Source organism: Aspergillus tubingensis (genome assembly GCF_013340325.1).
Source record: "Aspergillus tubingensis WU-2223L DNA, scaffold_8, whole genome shotgun sequence".
Lineage (NCBI taxonomy): Eukaryota > Fungi > Ascomycota > Eurotiomycetes > Eurotiales > Aspergillaceae > Aspergillus > Aspergillus tubingensis.
The window spans coordinates 958,181-978,289 of NW_023336282.1; the positions used below are offsets into that span (position 1 = coordinate 958,181).

The 20,109-nt window shown below is 48.2% G+C and overlaps 8 protein-coding genes and 3 non-coding genes across 11 annotated transcripts; 4 read left to right on the top strand and 7 right to left on the bottom strand.

Moving 5' to 3' along the window:
* Nucleotides 1-213: 213 nt before the first annotated feature.
* Nucleotides 214-2,691, top strand: AtWU_06662 (Zn(II)2Cys6 transcription factor; the record flags this gene model as incomplete). The annotated part of the gene is made up of 5 exons (XM_035501771.1): nucleotides 214-287; nucleotides 356-898; nucleotides 948-1,405; nucleotides 1,464-2,073; nucleotides 2,124-2,691. 5 exons carry the CDS (start codon nucleotides 214-216, stop codon nucleotides 2,689-2,691), a joined length of 2,253 nt encoding a protein of 750 aa, XP_035357664.1.
* A 1,259-nt stretch (nucleotides 2,692-3,950) lies between these two features.
* Nucleotides 3,951-6,475, top strand: AtWU_06663 (OPT oligopeptide transporter family; the record flags this gene model as incomplete). Its single annotated transcript, XM_035501772.1, has 2 exons — nucleotides 3,951-5,910; nucleotides 5,988-6,475. 2 exons carry the CDS (start codon nucleotides 3,951-3,953, stop codon nucleotides 6,473-6,475), a joined length of 2,448 nt encoding a protein of 815 aa, XP_035357665.1.
* Nucleotides 6,476-7,256: 781 nt separating this feature from the next.
* AtWU_06664 (uncharacterized protein) lies at nucleotides 7,257-8,660 on the bottom strand (the record flags this gene model as incomplete). The annotated part of the gene is made up of 1 exon (XM_035501773.1): nucleotides 7,257-8,660. One exon carries the CDS (start codon nucleotides 8,658-8,660, stop codon nucleotides 7,257-7,259), a length of 1,404 nt encoding a protein of 467 aa, XP_035357666.1.
* Nucleotides 8,661-9,405: 745 nt separating this feature from the next.
* AtWU_t170 lies at nucleotides 9,406-9,496 on the bottom strand. Its single transcript is given in 2 exon segments — nucleotides 9,406-9,441; nucleotides 9,461-9,496. It is a non-coding gene; the product is annotated as a tRNA-Pro (tRNA).
* A 1,625-nt stretch (nucleotides 9,497-11,121) lies between these two features.
* AtWU_r34 lies at nucleotides 11,122-11,237 on the bottom strand. Its single transcript, XR_004775215.1, has one exon. It is a non-coding gene; the product is annotated as a 5S ribosomal RNA (ribosomal RNA).
* Nucleotides 11,238-11,505: 268 nt separating this feature from the next.
* On the bottom strand, nucleotides 11,506-13,364 carry AtWU_06665 (MFS general substrate transporter; the record flags this gene model as incomplete). The annotated part of the gene is made up of 6 exons (XM_035501774.1): nucleotides 11,506-11,665; nucleotides 11,746-12,213; nucleotides 12,268-12,682; nucleotides 12,753-13,038; nucleotides 13,105-13,130; nucleotides 13,181-13,364. The coding sequence occupies 6 exons, from the start codon at nucleotides 13,362-13,364 to the stop codon at nucleotides 11,506-11,508; spliced, it is 1,539 nt and encodes a 512-aa protein (XP_035357667.1).
* Nucleotides 13,365-13,905: 541 nt separating this feature from the next.
* AtWU_06666 (putative 1-aminocyclopropane-1-carboxylate oxidase) lies at nucleotides 13,906-15,184 on the top strand (the record flags this gene model as incomplete). The annotated part of the gene is made up of 4 exons (XM_035501775.1): nucleotides 13,906-14,086; nucleotides 14,131-14,608; nucleotides 14,662-14,810; nucleotides 14,865-15,184. 4 exons carry the CDS (start codon nucleotides 13,906-13,908, stop codon nucleotides 15,182-15,184), a joined length of 1,128 nt encoding a protein of 375 aa, XP_035357668.1.
* Nucleotides 15,185-15,401: 217 nt separating this feature from the next.
* On the bottom strand, nucleotides 15,402-16,049 carry AtWU_06667 (2-hydroxychromene-2-carboxylate isomerase; the record flags this gene model as incomplete). The annotated part of the gene is made up of 1 exon (XM_035501776.1): nucleotides 15,402-16,049. One exon carries the CDS (start codon nucleotides 16,047-16,049, stop codon nucleotides 15,402-15,404), a length of 648 nt encoding a protein of 215 aa, XP_035357669.1.
* A 427-nt stretch (nucleotides 16,050-16,476) lies between these two features.
* Nucleotides 16,477-18,119, top strand: AtWU_06668 (putative dimethylaniline monooxygenase; the record flags this gene model as incomplete). The annotated part of the gene is made up of 4 exons (XM_035501777.1): nucleotides 16,477-16,610; nucleotides 16,668-17,262; nucleotides 17,334-17,693; nucleotides 17,748-18,119. The coding sequence occupies 4 exons, from the start codon at nucleotides 16,477-16,479 to the stop codon at nucleotides 18,117-18,119; spliced, it is 1,461 nt and encodes a 486-aa protein (XP_035357670.1).
* Nucleotides 18,120-18,269: 150 nt separating this feature from the next.
* AtWU_r35 lies at nucleotides 18,270-18,385 on the bottom strand. The gene has a single exon (XR_004775216.1). It is a non-coding gene; the product is annotated as a 5S ribosomal RNA (ribosomal RNA).
* A 351-nt stretch (nucleotides 18,386-18,736) lies between these two features.
* On the bottom strand, nucleotides 18,737-19,887 carry AtWU_06669 (NAD(P)-dependent alcohol dehydrogenase; the record flags this gene model as incomplete). Its single annotated transcript, XM_035501778.1, has 3 exons — nucleotides 18,737-19,022; nucleotides 19,094-19,523; nucleotides 19,605-19,887. 3 exons carry the CDS (start codon nucleotides 19,885-19,887, stop codon nucleotides 18,737-18,739), a joined length of 999 nt encoding a protein of 332 aa, XP_035357671.1.
* Between the last annotated feature and the right edge of the window lie 222 nt (nucleotides 19,888-20,109).

The window sequence follows — 20,109 nt, forward strand, 5'->3', positions numbered from 1 at the left end:
AACTGTTCATGTTAATTCTCAGTACGCAATCACCCTTACGTAGTGATAAGCAGTCTGCTTTGTTGTTGTCGCCACAATCACGGCTTCGGCAATGGTTATCGGCTATAGCCGAGATTCTCCACATCATCCCCCGCATACCTTTGAAAAGATCTCGATTCTAAAGATTTTTCGGAATCACTACCTATTACCGATGCATAAAGGATTTCGGCAATCATGACTGCCAGTACAGGTAAGAGGTCGTCTCGTGCCTGCCTGCGATGCCGTAAGCGCAAGACCAGATGCGACCTGTAAGGATGCTCTTTACATCGACGATGACGCCTTCATCTGCCCAGGTAGCGGGCTAATACGGCTATAGTGATACCATCGGAGAACCAGGCAAAGCTCCCTGTGTCTTTTGCCATGATACTAAGAGCCAATGTGTCCTCATCAAGTCCAGGCGAGGGGGAAATTATCGCCAGCATCAGCACAAGTCGGGCCCTTCGCGACGGCAGAAGACTCCGCTGCCAACAAATTCCGGAGACTCGAACGGGCCTGACATGGAACCGGCTAATAGCGGGTCTGATGTGACCGGAAGTTCTTCAGATGGTGAAGGCAGCGTTGGCAGACAGAATCCTGGAGATGTCCTAACTATGGAACTCCGGAATCCATCTGATGCGCTGCAGATACTAGCCATGTCTGGTCAGGTCCGGTCCGAAAGTCGGCTTCAAGCTCAGTTCACCAGCACGGCAAACTTAGAGGAACAATTGGACGCTGCAGCTCAAAGAGCAAGTGCGTCAGACACCAACCACTCTCAAGACTCTCAAGGCCACCAGAGGCCTTCGGCGACTATCTTTGATGACTACGAGTTGGTAAAGAGAGGCGTGTTGCGCCCGAGCCTAGTATTTGAGCTACTACATGAGTTAGCCACACTTCATGGAACCGCATCTGTGTCTACTGACGGAGACCAGGTATCACAATTATTATCATCCGTATTGCCCGATCGTCCCTTCTCATTTGCTGGTTTTATCAAGAATGAGCCAGATTCAACGGTCTGAATACTTTCTTCTCACAGCTATCCTCACCATTGCGTCGAGAGACAATCCCCACCATTCACTCACCCATCGTTATTGCTGGGATCACACCCAACGCCTCTTGGTTGATGTACTCCTGGCATACCCCTGGACCCAAACCCCAGCAACTGTCCAGGGACTGTTGCTTTTGGCGGAGTGGCTCCCCCATATTCAAGTTCAAGAAACCTCATCCGAATCCTCCAAAAATCTATTTAGCGAAGATAGAACAGCTTGGTCGCTTGTTGGGCTCGCAGTTCGGCAAGGCTATCTCCAGCGCCTCGACCAGGCCGCCTTTCGTAATTTTAGTAACAGTGGGTCAAAGCAACGAACAGAGCAAGACAGGATTGTCTGGGCATGTAAGTCTTTATATCTTTTGAAATGGGCTTTCAATGTATGTCCTGACATCAGTTCCAGATATTTTCATTGCCGATCGTCAGATATCAGTCCGACTTGGGCAGTCATTCTGGTCCCGAGGCCCGTCTCTTGCCGCAAAATTCACCGCCGACGATTTCCCGAGTCTTCAACCTCGTCCGGAGAACGATAATGAGGACTATGCATCGTGGCTACAAGCCTCTATGGAGCTGATACAAATCTTGCATAATGCTCATGCAATTCTTTACTCGTCCAAAGACCGAACATTGGCAATGGTCTATGAAGGTGATTACGCCCGGTATCTTGATGACTTTCGAACTTCCGCAACCACGTGGCGCTCGGCATGGGACAATCTAGCTGTGTCCGCTAAGATAAAGACAACTCTTCTTATCATGTACGAGTATATTCGCCTTTACACGAATGCCTTTTCCTTCCAGGCAGTCCTGACGAGGGCTTCTCGTCCACATGGATCATCCAACAAGGGACAGCAGAATGAGCGCTCGTTTGCCGACATATTATCCAAAGGCATCATGGCATCCCCCGATGGTCGGTACATATTTGATGCTATTAGCGCAGCGATGAATCTGTTGGCTCTGATGAATAGTCTTGATCCGCGACATGTGCTATGCTACCTACCGTCTCGTTATTACTTGTAAGGTTTTTTACCATCCAGTTTTACCTACTACTTACGCCTAGTGGCAGATATGGTGTCTATGCAGCAGTCTTACTGCACAAAGCAGACCGAGCAGGGGCGTTCCAATCCGAAGAACAGCACCAAGAGATTACCACCTTAGCCCAAAAATTCATATCTGCTCTCGAAAAGGGAGCGTCGACTGAATCACACATCTGCCACAGTTACAGTCGGATGCTAAGGCAACTATGGAGCCGGCGGGAGAAGAAGAAAACTAAAGCTTCACGCAGCCAAGATAACATAGAGTTGAACCTTGGTGACCAGCACAATCTCTCAACACCCCCACAACCGTTTCTATTGGCTCAAGAGCCCGATAATCAGACATGCACCAATGGCACCTTGGGCGACGCCTGCATCTCACAACAGATAAGCCCTCTACCAATGGAAAATAATGTATCAGAGTTTCCCTCTGTTGAGGGTTATTTTCTTGGTTCGTTCATGCCTGGTATCGCTGACTTTAGCACTCCTAATTTCGATGAATACTTGGTCCAAGAATACTCCTTGATCAGTGGTGCAGATGGTCCCCAAAACTGGAACTCAGTAAATCCTAATGTGGATTCCCACATTCTTGATTTGTAGTACTACAATGACAACAGTACTTATAATCGTGGTTCGGGTTACTGCATCGTTTTGGGTTCAACGGAATTCCTACGACTAGCTCATTCATGTGACCTTGCCTATCCAACACACTTCATTTAGCTTGAATATTGCGTATTATTAGAAAGAAAGTGCCAAATTCTATATGATCTTTCAAGATCTCGATCATGATAGGATACTTCGGCAAAGGTCCCACAAAGCTTCGCTCTCGCGATAAATGCTAGCCCCGCCTAGGATAGATAGCATCGGACACCCGCAGGATTCCCGGTTTTTTCCAGCTAGCCCTAAGCGGCCCATAACGCCATCACGTTTCGCGGGCCATGTGGCCTGAAAAGCTCTTACGCCCCCCATGTTTGGATGCCACTAGTCCGAGCTACAACGCTGCCGCGCTACCTGTTTTAGCAGCAGATGAGAAGGCCACTTTTACACTGAAATACCCCATTTGAGCTTCTTTCTATTTTCGCCCATATATCACCCAGTGGCCGAAGGTAGAGTGTAAAGAGTGATGAGTAAAATGCTTCTACCCACGACAGATGTCTTTGTTTTGCATACATGGGGGGATTTACTCACGGTTTAAATGGGATTGTCACCGCAGGAACATGGGGAGCGGGGATTTCTGCCGAGCCGTGGGTTAGTGTTGGTAGTATCCCGCTGTCTCAACCAGAGCGGGGTTGAATTCCCCGGCAATATCAATTGCCACACCGTCCAGTCAGATTATATTCCCTTATTATCTCTTCCTATCTTGTTTGATAAGAACCGGTATCAGAATCTTTGAGTCCGTTTATATCCGCCTCCTACTTCCCGTGGAAATTAACAGCTAGCAATGCGGTACCTCGCATACCTTGCTTGACGTACATATCCCTCTGAAGAACGCCACTAGCCTAAACTGATAAGCATACAAGCAAATTGAGTGCGTGTATCGAAAGGGTGTAGAACAAATATTTAGCCATCCTTCCCATTGGCGGGATGCCTCGCTTTTTCAGTTGATTGGCGCCGCCCTAATGCAAGCAGAATGCAAGCGAAGCGTCAGGTGCTTGTGTGTTATCTTGCACCAATATGGTGTGCTAAAGCAAATCGTATTAGACACCTTCATGTGTCCAGAAGAGGACCAGGGAATTATTTTACATAAGAGCGCTCTTGGGAGAGTCCCATTTCTCGATGTTAGACATTATCACATCCTTTTGTATTCCCTCATGTATGATTAAAGCAGCCCACCACAGGGTCCACAGGGTACACAGAAGATGGCTGACTACAAAGATCCCATCTTCTTGAGCAGCAACTCTGATAAAGAGAAGGCGGATGCGACGGGTACCAAGATCGATGAGGCCGATCTGCAATCTCTCCTAGATCAATTGCGGCAGATCGTGGCTGAAAATGAACTTGACGTCAACTTCCCTGTTCAGATCATCGCTCAGGCGCGCGAGATCCTCGATGCCGATACCAAGCATATTGATCTCTCTCAGCTGCAGGAGGTTATTTCAGATATTGAAAAGCATCGTGACCTCATTGAGAATGACTCTCCCTATCCGGAGGTCCGCGCTGTGGTCGACCCAACTGATGACCCTGAAATCTCGGCCAATACTTTCCGAGCCTGGTTCCTGGGCATGATAGCTACCATCGTCTTCACGGGGGTCAACCAGTTCTTCACCCTGCGCTATCCCACTATTGTCATTTATTCCATTGTCGCTCAATTGCTGTCCTACCCCTGCGGGGTCTTCATGGCCAAAACCCTGCCTACGCGCCAGTGGAACCTGTTTGGCTGGAAGTTCAGTCTGAATCCCGGCCCCTTCAACCAGAAGGAACACATGCTCATCACTGTTATGTCTAATGTCTCCTTCGGCGGTACCAATGGCACAGCCTACGTGACGTACATCTTTCAGGTGCTGAAAGCCAAATCCTTCTATAACCTGACATCGCTGTACGATCAAGCCGGTTTCCAAATCCTCGTTACGCTATCCACACAACTACTGGGCTACGGCTGTGCCGGCGTGGTACGCCGATTCCTAGTGTACCCACCGTCCATGATCTACCCCAAGTGCCTTTCAACCATCGCTTTGAACAAAGCCCTACACAGCGATGAAGGCCGCGAGCGGGTCCACGGCTGGAAGATCAGCCGATACCGCTTTTTTATGTACTGCTTCATAGGCATGTTCTTCTACTACTGGTTCCCGGGGTATATCTTTCAAGCCTTGTCGTACTTCAACTGGATCAACTGGATCGCCCCGGATAACGTCAAGCTAGCAATCATTTGTGGGACTATCACCGGGCTTGGCCTCAACCCCTTACCCACCTTCGATTGGAACATCATCTACGCACTCTACGACCCTATCATCTATCCCTTCTACGCATTGGCCAACATTGGTATCGGCACCATCCTGGGAGCCTTCTGCGTCATTGCACCCGTCTACTTCAGCAACGTGTGGAAAACCGCTTACTTCCCCATTATCAGCAACGATGTTTTCGACGACACGGGCAACACTTACAATGTCACCCGCGTGCTGAACAGTAAGGGCGAATTTGACCTAGAAGGCTATGAGGGTTACAGTCAACCCTACCTGACGGCCGGGTACTCCGTCATGTTCTTTTTCTTCTTCGCCATGTACTTGGCAACTATCGTGCACGTCGCACTCTACAACCGGCGAGAGATCATGAAGGGATTCCGCACCATATGGAAATGGGGCAGTGCGCGAGAGGAGCACGAGGACGTCCACAATCGCTTGATGAAGCAATACAAGGAGGTCCCGGAGTGGTGGTACCTGGTTGTGCTGGCTGTCTCGTTCGTGTTCGGCTGCATCGGCGTCGCCAAGTATGACACCGGCATGCCCATCTGGGGTATCGTCTTCGCCATCATCCTCTGCCTCGTGCTGCAGATTCCATACGGCATGGTCTACGCCATAACCAACTCTGAGGTAACGAACAACGTTATTGCCGAGTTCATTGGAGGATACGCCATCACCGGCAAACCTGTCGCCAACCTCCTCTTCAAGGCATTCGGATATATCGCCTGTGCCCAGTCAGTCCAGTTCGTGGCTGATCTGAAGCTGGGCCACTATATGAAGATTGCCCCGCGAGTGATGTTCGCAGCCCAGCTGGTAGCCACTGTCGTCGGCGCATTTGTCTCCCTTGGAGTAAATGTCTGGGCTCTGGCCAACATCGAGGACGTGTGTTCCACCACCCAGCCGGACAAGTTCACCTGCGCCGGTAAGTGATTCTATTCCCCGAACTGATGTTTCCTCCCACACCGTCCCACATTTTCATTTACTGAACACATACAATAGGCGCCCGAGATTTCTATACCTCCTCTGTAATCTGGGGCGCCATCGGCCCGCGGCGCCTCTTCGGCACAGGACAGATCTACAACCCGCTGCTATACGGCTTCCTCGTTGGCGCCCTCCTTCCCATCCCCTTCTACTTTATCACCAAATGGCGTCCGCGCTCCTTTCTCCGATATGTTTATATCCCGCTGGTGTTCTACGGGATCTGCGATATCTCTCCGTACAATGTTACGTACGCGTGGTGTCCGATGGTGGTGGGATTCATCTTCAACTATTGGATCAAGAGACGGTGGCAGGCCTGGTGGGAGAAGTACGCGTATGTGTTCACGACCGCTATGTCGTGTGGAGTGGCTATCTCTGCCATTATTATCTTCTTTGCTGTCGAGTATAAGGAGGTCGATTTGAATTGGTGGGGGAATGAGGTCTCGTATGCGGGGTGTGATAATGATGGGTGTACGTTGTTGGCGATTCCGGAGGGAGGGAAGATCTGAGGTTGACTCTTTCTTTCTCTGGAGTTGTATGTGGTTTTATGTGTGTTTCCTCGTTAAAGGAGATGTGTGTGTGTGTGTGTGTGTGTGTGTGTGTGTGTGTATGTAGAGGATGGTAGGAAGCAATAAGAGGAAGCATGGTGATACATGTAGGGGCAAAGATCCGAAGCAAAAAAGGTCAAAAAAATGGGCGACACAATATTTCAGAGTCTAAGGCAAGGTCCTGATACGGATCGAACACGGAACCTCTCAACTAAGTGACATGAAAGACCCGACGCGAGTGATTAACCGTTAGACCACCCAGGTTTGCCCTGAAAGAGTGACACCGTGAAAGGTTTATGAGTGGGCCTACTTGTCTTGGGTCACCGCCTTGGGCAGGCTGCAGCTTGTTGATAGTGAATGGATTCGAGGTCATGTGAGTCATTTTGGGAGTGGGTATGGTATCACTGCATGTATTAGTACCATATTTAGCTGTAGCAGACTATACACGAGCTGGCTGTATTGTAATTGGTGATATTGTAGGAGAAGGGGAGAGGGCCTCTAGTAGATGCTAGCTATTGTATAGAACGTGATAAGAACATAAAGATAAGGAGGGTGCGGATATTATATGACATCAGCAGTTTCTATCTACTTGTATTTATACTTCAGATAGGATTCTAAGGTAGGCCTTGCAATCGAACACATTCTGTTATATTTTGTCCTCGAGTAACTGCCAAGTTATTTAGTCTTTCGATTCGATAAACGGAAGGGACGGAACCGGACAATAATCTTGATTGAGGTTTCGCTATTTATACACTTTCTCCTCTCTAAGCCTCTCCAGCCGTTTCAACTTCCCTCGGAGATGCTCGATCTCCTCCTCCAGCTCCTCCCTCGAAGCCACCCAATATTTCAACTTCAATATCGCCGCAGAAATCAACAAAAATCCAATAGATACCAACGGAGACCACTGTCCCACTTGCTGCGGCGTCTCCTGTGATGGTCCATCTTCGTGGATATAATACTCAATCCACACCACAAAAGCAATGACCGTCAGCGGGCTCACAATAATGCTAAATACCAACGCACATAGGATTATAGTATCGAGAAGAAGCCTCAGCCACGAGCCCAAGGCGTGTAAGGTAAAGAGACCCCGGGTAGGTCTCCACACAGAGAGCTTTTCCCTCGTTGAATCCATCAAATCGGTTCGATGAAGTTGAGACACATATATTGCGGAGCGGAAGTCCTTCCTTAACCCATTGAAGATGTTCTTCCTCTCGATCCAGATGCTGCGTACTTGAGCTGAGGGAAGACGTGATCGATACGGAAGGATCTTAAACAATAAGAGGAAGAAGTTCACGATAACAGTAAGGACTATGAGACTGTAGATGTAGCGTTTGGAATAGACGACTTCGTCCCAGAATTCGCTTCGTTGGTGAACGCGGTAGTCCCCCGTGGCGACAGTGGCCTCAAGAGTGGTCTGTTGGCGCAGAATCTGTGTCGTGTTGAAGCAGGGATAAAAGCAAACGCCTGGTAACTGATCGAACATGGTGTTGTTGCTGAATATTTCCCAGACACTGTTGTTCCAGGTTGAGGTGCGCTGCCATGCCTCCCATCCATCACTAGAGACGGTGCCCATGGGTGGAAGATCCGGGTAGCAAAAGGTGTATTGGATAGGAGTGTCGCGGAGAGTGGGCCAATATATCAGGGCACAGATAGACCCTGCAAGCATGAGAACGTGCCATAAGCCGAAAAGGATATAACGAGCTCTTTCATGGGAGAAAGCACGCGACCAGCATTGAAGAGGCAGGAAGGTGAGGTAAGCTGTTACTACTATGGCGAGAACGGCGTCGGCATCTAGCTCAAGTGCAGCTGGACTCAGTTCGATTTGATCGGCCCCGGTGATTAGCGATGGGAAGCTGTTCCATAGCGAGGTGTTATCGGAGACTAAGGGGATTGTTATGAGCTCGTAGGGATTGTGTTTCGCCGGATTGGAAACGAGAACGAAGGCTTGGATGGCGGCGGTTCCGGCATATGTTGCTGCCGCACCCAGGAAGACGTCTGCGAGCCAGCCGGTCCAACGAGTGACACAAGTGGCTAGAAGGAGGGCATAGAAGAGATAGCGCGGACACGAGTCGTAGAAGGTGCTGATGGGGTAGGCGCAGATAACCTCTTCCACTACGAAGAGAGGCGTCTCGCTTGTCTGGTTCATTCCAATGTGGCTGGTTGCATCCTCGCCAGGTATCAGTGTGTAAAATGTTTCCTTCGCACTGCCAGGAGCTGGCGTATTTCACCGATCCTCCCAGGGGGTGAATCTCGAAGAACAATTAAGGTTCATGGTTGAATCTTAGACCAAGTGGAGACCTCGTGATGTCATTACAATCGGCAGAACTTCAACCAGCCCTATCACGGAGACTATGCAGGCAGAAGTCCCTAAACCGAGTTGAAGACATGCGATTTCTGCTACTACGCGCAAAATTCGAAGCCATCCGACAGATTGTCCTTCTCTTATGAGGGTGTTCGTAACAAGTACCGCCGAACAAATTTGGCCAGACTCACTGTAATTGGAGCGTCCGTGAGCAGAGCCACTATAGCGGGTTCATGTAACAGTGGAGGAATATTTAACCCAGCTATAATTCCTACATAAGTCATATAAACATTCTCACTTAGAGGGAGAAAATTAAATGGGATTATTTTAGATTTTACACATGCTAAAATTTTCAAATAAATACCTTGAAACTCGTACATAAATAAAAGGTGTGAAAGTAGCGGCATAGGAATCCGTGATTACTGATCTAACTTGCCCAAAGTTAGTCAGTCCTCCAATTCAGTGCCACAAATTATAGTGCACTTCTTTCTATTGACCATTCTCACACCACGAAGAGAAGAAAGATAGAGAAAGAGGGAGTTATTAAAAAATAAATGAGAAAGAAAAATATCCACAAAGGAAGGTACAAGGCCCGAGCCGCGGATCGAACGCGGGACCTCTCGCAGATATGCTTGGGTTTGTATCCCTAAGCGAGAATCATACCACTAGACCACCCGGGCTTGTTATGAATGAATTTCTGAATAATAAAAAAATAAGCCTCATCAGTACCTCTAGTAAAAAAAGTCCATCACCAAGTTAGGTCTGCGTTATGTTTGAAGGATAATGAAACTATAGGGGAACAGCTACAGAATGCGCCTTGCTGGACAATTGAAGGTATGTTCATCGACAACATCCTCGCTATCACCCGTATTTTACGTACGTTTGGGGGTCACTCTGACCTTCTATAATGATTTAGTATATATATGTAACTAAAGGTATTCCCAATCTTCTAGGTCCATACAGCTCACAGAGAATTAAAAAACCGTGGTCCTGCGAGCGTTACGAGCGTAGCTTTAGGCACGGTGAGTTAGGTAAACGGGGCCTGAGTCGCAAATGGATATGAACAACATCCCATAACAGAGAGCATATGCATTCAGGAGGCCGCAGTAGGCGGAAAGGGAATCCGCAGCGGAAAATGCCCGATCACCTGGAAAATCACCAAATCTCTCAACTTACCAAGATAAGCTCCTCGCAACCCGTCACATGACCTTATAATGCATATATCGGAACGCGAAAGACAGGGGGCAGCACTTACACGACACTCCGTTATTCGACGGGCAATGCCTGCATTTGCCCAACTGACAAGCTTATATTTATATATATATACATATATATCTGGCTGCCCACTCTCATTGGCATTCCTTAATACAGACGGACGAAGCAGAGATGCAGTCATCCCCAGTCGACAACGCACGACCTCACGTTGTCGCGAAGAGACCAACCTCGGAAGAGCCAAATGCTCCCCCCGATGTTAAAAGAAGTAGAAGCTCTGATGACGGGGAGGCACCGCCGATCAGAAGCATTTTCGCGGCAACCCGGATGGTTCCTTTCCCAGAAAAAGTATGCTCGGATTTATAAAAATGTGTTGAAGCCATCTGACCATCTTGAAGCCCGCAGTTGTAGACGAACAGAATAATAAGATAGAGTTTCAGGTTTTAATAATGATAATTCCACGGAGAGTATTATAATTTTAACAGATCACAAACACCTGTTCCAAAAGCAATTACTGAGAATATCCAAATGACTTTCGAAGTGATCCGACATCGCAAATTCGCCAAAATTATGTTCTGTGCTGTTTTATCAGACCAGCTGGTAAAGGAATATGGAGCTCATCTCATGGCCCACCTCGGGAACTAAATTTAAGTATATAAACAAGCTTGGCCCTTCTTCTCTCCAGCTATCAAAGATAAAATCCCAGATTATTACAAGGTCATTGAATCTCCAATGGACCTATCGCCAATGGAAGAAAGGTTAGAGAATAGTTAATATTCTACCTCAAAAGCCCAGGTCGACGATCTCAAGTTGATCTTTTGTAATTGTCAGCAGTATAATAATATAACAACAGTCTATGTCAAGTCTGCGTCCAAGCTGGAGAAATACATGAATTCTCTGATTAAAGAGATACCGGAATGGTTTGACTTACTGGAAGATAAATATCTATGCCCTAACTGTTCCCCTACATGTCAGCCTACTGCTAAGTGATTGAAGAAGAGTTTTGTAAAGTCCGGTTGGTATTTGCATTACTGAGTGTAGGGCGGTACTGGCCATGAACTTGACAAGGCCAAAAATCTGTAAAAAATATAAAAACATACAACAGAAGGGATTCGCTGGTGGTCACCCACCCAACTACTAACCTCCCGGCGTGTGGCTTAAGTACGGCTGAGCGGACGGGAAGCCCTGTTCTCCACACCCTGTGGTCGTATGTACTAGATACAAGATACAAATGGGTTATGTGTGTTGAAAGACATTAGCATGAATTAGGAGAGTAGGAAATATATTTTAACAGTGGTGTGGAATTACATCGATGTCACTGTTAACAGTGTGGCTCTTGAAATTCTGCTCTTCTGGATCGGTGTGATCAAAGGTTCAATTATATATACAACGCAGAAGTACAGACACAAGGAAAGGTAAAATATGTCGTAGCATCTCGATGACATGATAAATAGAGTAGCATGTGCAGCCAACCCACTCAATACACGTACCGAAAATGCAAATTTTCCTTATCAGTCAAATCATCAAACGCGATTCTGTCCTGCTCGGATTCATCCAAGTCCAGCGCGGCTCGTCGGCTCGTCTCTCTCGAGAGGAGTATATAAAGTACAAGACAGCAGAGGATGGTAATGCAGTAGCTATAAACATGCACACGTCAGTCTACCTTTCCAAAGAATATCCTAACAAAGAAATCAACGAGAACAGGATCGAAAGATACCAAATAATCAACCCCGTCCACAACTCCGGATAATGCTGACTCTTCGTTTGGCTTTTAATCAACTGCGGACCAATGATGTTGCCCACACAGTAGGCAACAAAGATGGCCGATGCCATGAAGCTTTTTTTCGTATGGCCTGCAACGTTACTAGCCCCTAGCGAGATAGCAAGGCTGACAACCGGGCCAAAGAAACCAATCAATTGGTATCCTACCACTGGTGTGATGGGTCTCACTCCCCAGGTCGATTTCCACATCATGGCGAATCCAGCTATTACTGGAAGGCAGCAAAGGAATAAGCTTAGAATGCGTATGTTGCGATACCGACTGCATAGCCAGCCGATGAGGATGATGCCTATGCTGGAGATGCTACCAAGAGGGAACTGGAAGAGAATGGCCTCGAGGGAGGTGTAACCGAAGGTTGCCACGATGAGAGGACCGAAGCCAGAGACTGCGCCATTTACGGTATATCTGTTGAGGGGGGTTTAGCATGGACGATAAGTGGGGAGGAAATGGAAGACCTACGCCGAGGCCATGATCACAGCAACCAGCCACACCTTCACATCCAGAGCTGCCTCTTTTACTTGGGACTTTTTCAAAGTCGGATTTTTCACCCCGGTTTGGCCCTCTCGCAGTCGCTCCAGCGCTATAGTTCGCTCTTCCGGGGTAAGAAACCATGCTTCAGAAGGTGAGGACGGGAGGAAGAAACAAGCAATGCCGACTAGAAATGTTAGAGCTCCAGCAAATAGGTATATATACTGCCACGGCCTCAGCGCGCTCTTCTCAATCTGGGCAAACCCGTAGTTGAAGGCGCCGCCGATGATTGTCAGCCATCCTGTGCCGGAGAACCACCAGCTTTGGCGTAGGGTTTGCTCGGATTGAGTATAGAACCCACTAACAGTGACCATGAAGCATGTGGGAATTATCGACTCCGTGAAACCTGATGCTGTTAGCATCGTTGTCACACACGAAAAAGCAAATGAATAAGAGAAGAAGGATAGGGGGACTACCCAAGAAGAAGCGTTGCACAAAAAGGCCTTGCCAGGTAGTTACTCCTGCAGTGGAAGCGCATACTATCGCCCAGAGGATCATCGTAGGACCTAGGACATATCGGGTCTGGAAACGATGCAAGATGAATGTCATCGGGTAGGAGCCAAATAACTGGCCAAAATAGAAGATCGATGTTGCCCAGCTCAGTCTTGAGGTGTCGGTTGTAACTGGGGTGACCGAGTGATCAGTCACAGAGAGCTGAAGGTCTGTAGTCATACCGAGTATGGCAGCACTTCCAAGGATTGCCTTTAAATGTTAGTTCATCAGGTGGCCACCTGTCAAGAGTGCCTTTCTGGGCAGATTCATGCTCACTTTGTCGTAGTACACCAGTCCATAGCCTGATGCATATGTTAGTGATATGTAGCTGTGAAGTGCCACCGGTACTTACCAACTACCATCATTGGCATCAAAAAGTAATCGAGTTTCCTCAACACTCGTTCATGCAGTTGGGGATCAAACTGCCTCGGTCCCTCTTCAGTGGAGTCAAGACCATCTTTTGACATGGCGTCCCCTTCAGTTACGCTGTACTGCTTCATTGCCCCGTCTGGATGGTTAGAGACTGGACTCTCCATTTTAGCGGCTGAAGAGAGGTGCTTTCCCGACGTCAATGTACTTGGGATTCATCAGAATTTTGTAAGGATTCGCGATTCTCTGGAAGGAAGCTTTTAGAGGCAATGAAAACAAATTACATCCGACTTCGGAAGCAGGCACAGAGTAGAATGCCTGCCTAATCGCACATGGAGAATTGGCTCAAAGTTTTCTGTGACTTATCTATCGCGCAAAGCAATGCGAAATGACGTGCGTCCATGGGCCAAGGGCAGGGATTCAACACCGGGATCTGGAAAAACGATGGAAGGATCCCAAACCCACTTGGTACATCCATGTGGGAATTGAGGGGAAAGGCGCGAGAGATAAACTGGAGCAAATTGATTGCTGTGATCACGCGTGATTGGGGGCTAAGAGGCAATCAAGGGACACGGTGGTGTGATAAGGGCTAGTATGACGGGAGGTCATCTCCACCATTACTACCAACAACTATATCAACCCATACATAAAGAATTCTTCCGTCGAGTTATAACGAACACCAAACTGGACTTAAATCATCGCTGCAACATGGCCACCACAGACACAACCGAGCTATCATATGTACAAGTCCCAGAAACATCAGAGGACCTCGACTGGGCCGATTTGAGAACACTGGATCTCTCAAAATTCGACGAACCCGGAGGCAAAAAAGAGCTCGCTGCGGAGTTGACCAAGGCGATTGAAGATGTGGGCATGTGCAATCTACCAAGTCCTTATACATAGAACCCATAAAACTAACACATGATGAAATAGGATTCTTCTACGTCATAAACCACGGCATCACAGAACAAGCCATCGACACTCAATTTGCTATTGCAAAATCCTGTCTATTGCTATCGAACGAGGAGAAATCCCAATATCGAGCTGCTTTGGAAGAAGGGGACTACAATGGCTGGAAGCCAGCGGGCACCAGGAATCTCATTCCCGGAGTCAAGGATAATTTTGAGATCTACAACATCCCGAAATTCATTCCGGAGCATGCTGATACAAAGCATCCGGAAGTTGTGCGACGAAATCTGGCCATTATTGAACGGTTTTCGAAGCAGATCCATGATCAAATTGTCACGAAACTTCTCGTTATATTTGCCATTGCACTTGGACTTGAAGATGAAGAGTGGTTGGTAAAGAGGCATCGGTATGAGAAGACTAGTGGTGATCATCTTCGATATATGAAGTATTATGCCCGGACTGAGGAGGAGAATCGGAAATTGTGTGGTGTGTGGCTGAAAGGGTGAGTCTATCCCCTCTTGCTTTGGTGAATAGCTCTAACGAAGAATTTTGTAGACACTCGGACATGGGCAGCTTGACGTTACTGTTCCGCCAGCCTGTGGCAGCACTTCAGGTTCTGACCAAAGAAGGAACTTGGAAATATGTTCAGCCGCAGATGAATGCTTTGACGGTGAATATAGCAGATGCGCTGGATTTCCTCACCAGTAAGTAGAACACTCCTCTCAAAACTTCAATGCTAATCAGCGAGTAATATTCAGACGGCTACCTCAAGTCGAGTATCCATCGTGTGGTAGCTCCGCCAAAAGATCAAGCTCATATCGATCGACTGGGCGTTCTATACATGGTGAGAATTGAAGACGACACCGATCTCATTCCCATTGAGGAATCGCCCGTGCTTCAGGCGAGAGGTCTCACGGGCGAGAAAGTCTTTGGAAGCGATGGCAAGCATATCAAGGCAGGAGAATGGGTTAAACAAAGAGTCATCAAGAATTTGGGGAACTCCACTGGCACGGAGGGTGATAATGACGTGGAGAATGTGGAAATCGTTAAAGGGGTCTCTGTCAAGTACTATAACTGAGCAGCACATGTGTATAGGAGCTGCCGGAATCAAAGAAACGAACGCTATGAACTGCTATATTTAGTACCCTGGTACATGAGTGTTCGATAGTTCGGCTTCCTCGATAGGAAACACCATAACTCTGTAGAAAATGTGTACTTCCTCAAAATTCAGACTTTGACCAGCAAGTACAACTAGCTATATCAAACTAACACACTCATGATCTAAGATACATCATTTAAATCCCCCGAGTAACAATTGCCTCCCTCCCAGACCTAACAACCTCCTCCAACATCTCCAACCTATCCTGTCCCCAGAACGGCTCACCCTGATAAACATAAAACGGCGCACCAAAAACCTGCCTAGCCTTAGCTTCCTCAGTCAGCGCCACCTCTTTCCCCCCCAAGGCAGGTTCTCCCCGTGCCCTCTCCAAAAGCCGAGCCCCATCCAATCCAGCCTCGTCCGCCAATCGAACAACCGTAGCCGAATCAGCAATATCCATCTCCCTCGCCCACACTGCCTCGTATGACTTATGCACAAACTGTTGTACAGATGGGCTATCATGGCCAACCTCATCAATCGCCGCGAGAAGAACACGATGACCCAGTGACGAATCAGCAGGATAGAATCTAGGGTGTGGTATAATTGGAATGTTGCGGATTCTGCACCATCGCTCCATTTCCACGAGACGGTAGGCTTGTCGTTGAGTAGAGCGATCTTTGACGGGGTGGCCGCCGGAGATAGAGAAAATGTACATCAGATCAATTGGTTTGTATATAACCCGGGCGTTGGTTTCTTGAATCAGGCTTTGGAACCGTCGACTGCCGATGTAGGACCATAGTGAGATGAAGGAGAAGTAGAATTCGATGATTGGGCGGGGGGACATGTTGGGATGGAATGTAGAATAGCGAAGGGGATATCAGGATACAGGCTTAGCTTGTAGATAAAGACATCGAGGTTATCAATTGTGCAATCCAAATCCCGATCTCGATCTAGAGGGGATTGTTTCTGTCGTGATCGAGACTATAATGGCGAATATGACCCTATCGCCAAGTCGGCAATCAGCGACCTCGGTGATGTTCCGAGGATAAGCATGGTGTCCATCGAGAGAGGGGAGTAATTGCGAATGGGTAAAATCAGCCCATTGCCAATAGCCACAGCTTGGCGCTCTTATCAACCCGTGAATATGTCCGGTGTCGGCAGGCAAGGGCCGTGGCACGACTCAGTTCTGCGATTAAATCCTTGGTTCTGATTTCTGTTCTTACTGAGGAATACTGTCCGCTCTTCTCCAACATAAAACATCAATTCTCATGATGAAACCAATCCGACGAGTTGCCGTAATTGGCGCCGGACCAGCAGGGGCAATTGCAACGGATGCCCTAGTCAAAGAACAAGCCTTTGAAACCATCCGGGTTTTCGACAGGCAAACAGTTCCAGGAGGAACATGGTCCGCTACAACTCCAATAACTACAAGTGAAAGACATCTTCACTAACAATTGAGTAGGGTTCTTTCCGCACACCAAAACACCGGCATAAACTCCCTCCAAGATCTCCTTCACCACAATGCCGACCAAAGTATCCGCATACCGTCCAATTTTCCATGCGAAACACCCGTAACGAAAGAGATCAATTCACCTCAACTACGATTCTCCGATACAGGCACACACCCACAGCTACACAGTAACTTGCCGCCCGATATCATGTGTTTCACACAAGAGCCCATTCCCCCGGTGTTATCAAAGCAGACACTGACACAGTACGGTCCAGACTCACCTTTTCGTTCCCGAGAGGTGATTCAAGACTGGGTAGGTTCTATCTTTACCCGAGGGGGACACAGTCACCTCCTTGAGCTGGGGACAACTGTTGAACTGGCCGAGCATGAAGCCGAAGAATGGGTTCTCACGTTGCGAAAAACAACCCCGGGAGGAGAGAAGAATTATTGGTGGCAGGAGAGGTTCGATGCTGTTGTAGTGTCTACCGGCCACTACTATCTCCCTTATTTTCCCAATATCCCGGGGTTGGTGGACTATGAAGAGCGGTTCCCCGGGACTGTTCGACATAGTAAACACTATCGGGGGGCAGAGGAGTTTCGTGGAAAGGTAATCCTACCCCTAAATCAGAAAAGAAGAGCACCTCTGACTCACTCAATGCTGACCTATTCTACTCACAGCGAGTCATCATAGTAGGCGGCTCAGTCTCAGCATTCGAAACCCTCCACGACATCCGCCAAGTCTGCCACAAGCCTATCATCTCCTCGCTACGCAGTCCATCGCGTATCTTCGGTCCTGCGCCCTTCACTCATCCCGACATCGACAATCGGAGCCAAATTTCCTCCTTGGACGCCAATACAGGCCAGGTTCACTTCACCGATGGATCATCGATCGATAAAGTAGACCATATCCTATTCGCAACCGGCTATGACTTTAGCTTTCCCTTCCTCCCGCAGTTTAAATCAGTACATAAGAGAATCCCCGGCTTATATCAGCATATTTTCGACATCGATGATCCAACATTAGCATTCATCGGCATGGTAAGATATCACTCTAACCCCTCCTATTAAACTGAACCTAATCCCAGTATCAAGGTAACCGGTGGCTTCGGCATCCGCATCTTCGAATGGCAAGCCGTAGCCACAGCACGTATCCTCGCCGGACACGCAGCATTACCTCCGCGAGAGGAAATGAAAATATGGGAACTCGACCGGGTGGCGCAATACGGCGATCAAGCTGCATTCTGGACTCTGATTCCTGATTTCGAGAAACATTTTGAAGAGCTCCGTGTACTCGCGGGCGACCCGGCACCGAGGACAACGGGGAGGATTTTGCCTCCGTATCGGCCGGAATGGGGGAAGGTTTTCTGGGAGTTTGTGAGGTATCGAAATAGGTGGTGGGAGAAGGAGGCGGAGGAGGCAAGGGGGAAGAAGGTAGCTTTACGTGGTAGCGATGTTAAGATTTAGGTAGTTATGTGTGGGGTGTTAGTTAATGAGTGGCATATAAATGTATCGGGGCTTGAAGGATAATGCCATGCCTCTTTGGGATTCAGTCAACCAACCATCACTATTCATTCATGGCCAGAGGGTAAAAAAAGAATAAAACCAAAAAGGAAAAACATACAACAGAAGGGATTCGCTGGTGGTCACCCACCCAACTACTAACCTCCCGGCGTGTGGCTTAAGTACGGCTGAGCGGACGGGAAGCCCTGTTTTCCACACCCTGTGGTCGTATGTGCTTATTTTATCATTGAAGACCCTTATATCCTCTATTATAGAGTATGATGTAGGATTAATGCTAAAATAGAAGACCAAATATCAATCAATATGCAGACCTAGGTTTAAGAATTGACTTGCACGCCAGCATGTCAATCGCACCCCGGGCTTGATTTACATCCGCATCTATCCCGATTCCAAAAGCTATCTATACTGTTCTCATTGTAAACGAGATCATAGTTGCTCCCGCCAGGATATTTCATATCGATCTTCAATGTTTCTGCAAACATGAGTTTCCGAGTATGTTTTCATATAGCACTTAGCACCGCGCTGCTAGATAATACACATCGATGAACTATCAAGACTATCTATGTCTCCCGAATGAGCACAGCCCTATAGCGCACCTTCCCCTTTCTCAACTGGCTCATCGCCTCTTCTATGCCAGAGCCAGTGAACGGAAAGGTCATTATAGTTGGATTAATCTGCTTCTTCGCCGCAAACTCCAAAAGTGCCTGTGTACTCTGACGGGAAGCAACCAAGGAGCCCTGGATCTTACAGCCCTTGAAGCATAGCTCCAATGTAGGAATTGGAGAGGGCTCGAAAGTTGCAGTCAGGGGATAAATAGCACTAGGGCTATCCATGAGTGGTAGGATTCTGTCCACAACGTACCTAATCAGTCATATGCCTACGCATGTAGCACCAGAAGCAACCGCAGAACAACTCACGAAGAATACTTCACATCAGCACTCCCACAAAGCAGGAGATGCTTCAATGGCTTAAATGACTGGAGAGGGCTTTCCGCCCGAAAGACATGGTACTCCGACGCGCCGTACTCCATAGCCTCTTGCCTCTTGGCCTCGGAGCTCGAGAGCACGACGACATGGTACCCCATCGCAGCAGCCAGCTTGATAGCCAGGTGACCGAGACCGCCCACGCCCTGTATGCCAACTCGATCACCAGGGCGCATGTCGAACCGTGTCAGAACAGTCCACACCGTAGCCCCTGCGCACATCAAGGGTGCGGCATGGGCCGTTTCTATCTCGTCCGGGATGCGAAATACGCAGTTTGCGTCCCAGACGGCGCCGTAGCTGAAGCTACCGTTGTTGAAATCGTTTGTGCCGTATTGTTTCTTTTCTCGGCAGTATTGGTCCATATCTTTGATACCCGGGCAAGGTTCGTTAGTATACTTCCAAGTTATAACAAGTCATGAAAGCGATAGCTGTATAGATATCTTACCTTTCGCGCAGTTATCGCATCGCGCACAGATCCCATGAGTGAAACCAAATCCCACGCGGTCACCGATTTTGACCGTCCGCACGCCGGGCCCGATGGCCTTGATGATACCCACACCTTCGTGGCCCAGGACTTGGCTTGTCTTCAGGTAGTGTTCATCTGTTCCGCAGACGCCGGATGCGAGGGTCTCGATGAAGACTTCGTTGTATTCGAGGTCGCTAGAGACTTTGTCGCTGACGATCTTGCCCTCGGGAGAGCCGCGGAAGACATCGTAGGTTAACGCCATGTTTTTTCTGAGAGACACGTTTGAAATAATGATTCAATAGATAACAGAAGAGACGGATGGATAGGAACCTGTCTAGGTATCTTATATACCACTTTCTTTGCCTATTCACTTGTTGCGGAGACATTCTCCGCTGCGGGTTTTATTGTCCGTCCCCGCCTGCCCTACATTGCGGGTTTTTGATCCGTCTCACCTCCGTCAACTGTCTGACAAGCAAGTAGGTAG